Source organism: Montipora foliosa, chromosome 10 (assembly GCF_036669935.1).
Source record: "Montipora foliosa isolate CH-2021 chromosome 10, ASM3666993v2, whole genome shotgun sequence".
Lineage (NCBI taxonomy): Eukaryota > Metazoa > Cnidaria > Anthozoa > Scleractinia > Acroporidae > Montipora > Montipora foliosa.
Window position 1 is genome coordinate 32,130,450 of NC_090878.1, and position 5,000 is coordinate 32,135,449.

The 5,000-nt window shown below is 38.9% G+C and overlaps 1 protein-coding gene across 1 annotated transcript in view; it reads left to right on the forward strand.

The window, feature by feature from the left end:
* LOC137972969 (RAB7A-interacting MON1-CCZ1 complex subunit 1-like) overlaps positions 1-5,000 on the forward strand; it is a 15,766-nt gene that overhangs the window by 6,603 nt on the left and 4,163 nt on the right. The window contains exons 4-5 of the mRNA XM_068819661.1: positions 1,403-1,496; positions 2,215-2,270. Of these exons, the coding sequence (XP_068675762.1) occupies positions 1,403-1,496; positions 2,215-2,270 (150 nt within the window). The remainder of the gene's footprint in view (positions 1-1,402; positions 1,497-2,214; positions 2,271-5,000) is intronic.

Consider the following 5,000-nt stretch of genomic DNA (forward strand, 5'->3'; position numbering starts at 1 on the left):
AGTACATATTGTGTTAGTACCCAGAGTGCATTGCTGTAATAAAGTTGTGTTGAAGCGGCCATGTTGTGTGTGCCTCGTGGTCCGAGTTAAATCACAGAATATTACAAAGGCGAGTGAAACTGTGGTCGCTAAATGCGAACTTGATCTTTAAGGAACCTCACCAGTTGACTAAATTCACTTAATAAGTCCACTTAAACAATATTTGGCAGAGAAGATTTCACTTCAAAGATTTAATTGCAATCTATTTGGGTTTACAGACACTGGCCTTATTCGCTAACGAAGCCCGATTTTGTCACATTTTGGGTGTTTTTCCGGGCATGTTCTCTCCAAAACGAAGTCGGTGACCCCCATTTTTTTTTACATTTCTGACATAACTAACTCATCATCTTACAGTGGTAAAAGTTTCAGAAAAAAATCAATGTTGAAAATTTTTCGCGCGAACGTCCTTAAATGGTGTGTGGGTTCTTTAAAGCCCTACAGGGAACTTATGAACATAGAAGGTATTTGTGAGATGGGGCCTACAGTTTATAGTCCTTATCCGAGAAGACTTGGAAGTCTAACCATTTGCAGATGAAATTACAAAGGCAGCACTTTCTCCTGAGTTATTTTAAGATCCTGAGTGTTAATGATCCGATCGGGATTCAAACCCACGACTTCCCGCATGACAGCCCAATGCTCAACCAACTGAGCCACCGGTGCGCGGAGAAACAAAATATAATTATTTTAAATTATTGACAGAGTTTCAAATGAGAGTAAAGTTTTACTAGAGAGCTCACTTTGAAGATAACTTACCATAGTTTACAAAAGACCATGAATTAGATGTGATCTGGAAATGACATAAAATAAAAACTATTATTATACACTGTAGCAGAAAATTAGGATTGAAAGAGAGAGTGAGCCAACTTGTGGACCTTTTGGATTTAGTCATTTATTTGGAATGTTGGGAAGCAGAGATGGTGCAGTGATAAGACAATAAAGTGCACTCGCCTTCCACCAATGTGACGCGCGTTTGATTCCCAGACTTGGCGTCATATGCAGGTTGAGTTTGTTGGTTCTCTTCTCAGCTCTTGAGAGGTTTTTCTCCAGCTACTCGCGGTTTTCTGCTCTCCTTAAAAACTATGATTTGATATGAGTTGATTTGATTTTCTGTGCAATGCCCCCAAATTACTGCCCCAATTCTAAATACGGTTGACCATTAAATTAAATATTAAGTTCAGTAGTAAACTTAAAGTTCAATAACCACATATAATCAAGGTGGCTGTTGGAAAAAAAAAAAACACTAAGGACTTGGGGTTGGATATGGGAGGGATTCAGAAAATGGTTGGCTACACTCAGGCTACTTGAAATAATCATAAGTGATTTTAAGCCATGCTTGATGGTTACCGTTTTGTATTTTTTTAAGGCTCTGCTTGATGTTACATATGTTGTTGAATGCCAGTTGGTAAATGAAGATTTTCCACAGGACAGGAGTGCAGAGGAAATTAAGCATTTAATTGGTGAGTGTCATATGGCCGGTTGCTGTTATTCATCATGGTGAAGTACAACAATAATGAAGTATTCTTGTCAGTCTCGACTGCATATAATTATTCTTACTTTTCAAAATTTCATGATACATCAATCTGCATTAAGCACACATTGCAATAATTATTGCTTCCTACTTATGTTCTGTAAGAGAACAGATGCACAAAGTAATTAAATGTCATCTTTGTTGCTCAAAATAGAGTTTGTGTTGTCAGTGGTGTGTCTCTTTAGTAATAGAGAACCGAATGAATCATTTTTCACACTAAATGGAGACAAAAAAGGACTGTTACAGTAATAAAATTTCTTTCAACAAGACTGAAAAACAAAAAAATAATTTGTATGCCACGAATGCTTCCCTGAAATCTTCTCTAGCACAGATCTCGTGCAGCCCTTCAAGTCCAGGGCTCACACAGTCAGCATGAAACCCATTTACCTCTTTCAAAAAAGATATTAAAATGTCTAAAACAATCACTGAAGACATCAAAATGTGGTAAGAGCATCTGTGACACACTGCTACACTTTTAGTTTTGGTTCAAATGACAACAGTTATGATTACAGTGACAGAAAAGATGTGGAATGACATGAAGTAACTTTATAAGGTTTTTCAAAGTGATGATGATGATGAGACAACAGATCCTAAGAACTCTGTCTATAGAAGCACACTATGAAAAAAAGAATCCACTTTTTTCTAAGACAGATTAGACCAACCCGAACAACTGGTGAAAGAGATGTTTGGATCAGATATGAGGGTACGTAAACATTTTCATTTACATTTTACAACTACCCAGGAGGGAGGGCGGGGAATACTTTGGAGCGTTGGCAGTTGGTGTCACAGCCGCCATCTTGCTCTCCTGGACTATTTCCCCTGGAATCAAAGTCTATTTGTTTCCTTTCTTCAACTTCTGTTTAAGCCTGAAATTTTCAGGCTTTCCTTTCATTACTGCGCACCGGAGGCTCAGTTGGTTGAGCATCGGGCTGCTATGTCTGACCAACACTCATGGTCTTAAAATAAATGAGGAGAAAGTGCTGCTTTTGTAATTACATCCGGTTAGGGGTGCATGGTTAGACTTTCAAGTCTTCCCGGCTCACAACCCTTTTTTATAAACTCCGTGGGACGTTAAAGATCTCACACACTGTTCGAAAAAAGTAGGGCATGGAGTTTCCGGTGTTGATGTTTGGCCTTTCCTTCAGCAATGTGGTCGGCTTGGCGTAATATTCTGAATGGACTACTGGTCCCAGTTGTTCAAACGATGGATAGCGCTATCCGCCGGATAAATCACTACCCAGTGGATAAAGTCACAGCGAAAGCAATTGCGATATCCAATTGATAGTGATTTATCCGGTGGATAGCGTTATCCACCTTTTGAACAACTGGACTACTGATCTATGAGGCCACACAACAGCAAAAACAGACAGTAGTCAAATTGAAGGAGTCCAAGTATTGAAAACTCTGGTAAACCTGGTAAACAGCTCAAGTGATGTTCATACCTACGATGGTAAAAAATCTTGGCATTTTTTTTCCTTAAAAAAATGGCAGCTCGTCTCATGAATATGCTCTTTTACTAAAAAAAAACCCTGGATGAAAAGCAACCGGGGAGAAAAATCTTAACGCCGTATTCCACAACCGCGCGCGGCCTTCTCTTCGAATTCAACATGGCAGAGGCGAGATTAGATCTCGTCGGCGGTCTACTTGAATTCCAGAGTTTTGAAGCAAGCAACCGTGGACAATCTTCCTGTCGCTGTACGTTAGATCAGTGGCTTGATCTGATCGGCGTAATTACAAGTTGAGAAACTAAATATTTTAAGCAAGAGCCGATACAACGTAGATTTGATATTTTAGTGGTGTACTATATTATGGCTGGCCAAACCAGCCTTCTTCAGGTACAATGAGAGTTTACATTGGATTGCTTCTATGTACATATATATAGTAAATGGATGTTGACGTAATACTGGAAAAAGTGTGATAAAACATGACAGTGACAACGAATTTGAATTCAAATACTAAGAGTAACGGAAAAATAACGGAAATGACTCTAAATAATAAATTGAAAACAATTAACTACGTTTCTTCTTGGATATTAAGACCGTTGGGATCAATTGTCCTGCCTTTTGGAATTAAAAAAGCCTCCCTGGCCTTACGGATTGAGTCTCTGTTAGAAAATATTTTTTTCGATAGGAATTAATTGCATGTCCAAAGAGATGTTGTGGGGAGAGGAGAGGAAATGTTCTGCGACTGTAGTAGGTTTGGATTTGGTGTTAACTTTATCTAAAATGCGGCGGTTGTTCATTAAAATTAATTAAAAATGTGGTAGACACGCAATGATCTGTTGAGTTTTGGCGATGAAAATACTGCGGGGAGTTTGGAAACAACCCCAAAGGCCGCGCGCGGTTGTGGGATACGGCGTTACAATTTTTCTTCCCAGTCCTCCGAATCACCTGGGATTCCACTTATGTCCAGGATTGACCCTAATTAGATGCACACCCATATTTGACATTCAACATGAAGTTAAGTGTCCCTTGAAGTATAAGCATTTGCTACCAACAATACGGTATAAGTGTAAAGGTTAGCGTTATTTTTTAGATTTGGGTAAATGCAGCTGTTAATCTTTACTTAAAGAGCATCATTTGGGGAACACTTTGTGACGTTTATTTTTTTTATTAATGGTAATGATAATGGTAATTAATTTATATAGCGCATTTTCTATTAATATATTCAAATGCGCTTTACAAGCAAGGGATCTCAACCTCAACCTCGGATAATGCATTTCGTGTGCTCTGATTGGTTCACTCAATCTCGGTTATCAGCTCGTACACCTTAGTTTGACCTTATATGGTAAATGACGGCGCTGAACGTTGCTAAGCAATTTTTTTTCCGCCGGAAACCGAAATTTCTCTCTGAATAAATCCAAAACAGAAAAAAAAGATTTTTGTGGAAAGTTTGGACCAATTCCAACCTTTAGAAGTACGCGAAAAGTCAACTGAGAAATGTTTTTGTGACGAGCCTACGTCTGTCAAACCTCAAGGTATTACACATTATCGCATCTTCATCAAGTTTTTTCGATTTCGCTCGGATTTTCTCGCTTTTTTCGCTCTTATTTCGTACTGCCAAATTTGTGGAGTTCAAGGAATTTAATAAAACAATTCCATTCGCGCTTGTTGGATACGAGACTGGCTATAGCCAAATCGGCGCTACCCGCCTCCTTGGCTGTTTGACGCGGTCGTCAACGAGACCGTCGCGAAACAACAATTTGATTGGTTAAAAGAGGAAAAATAATCGTGCTGCACGTGCGACATGCAATTTAGCAAATATTCGTGCGGTACTCTACACAACAACAACGTGATATCACCAAATTTTGAAGTTTTGACGACAACGCGAGCGCACAAATTTGTATCTTTCATTCTCTACTTTTACTCTAAAACCGTTTGTACCAATTTATTTTTGGAATACTTCGCCCACATTGTACGACGCGAACGAGATG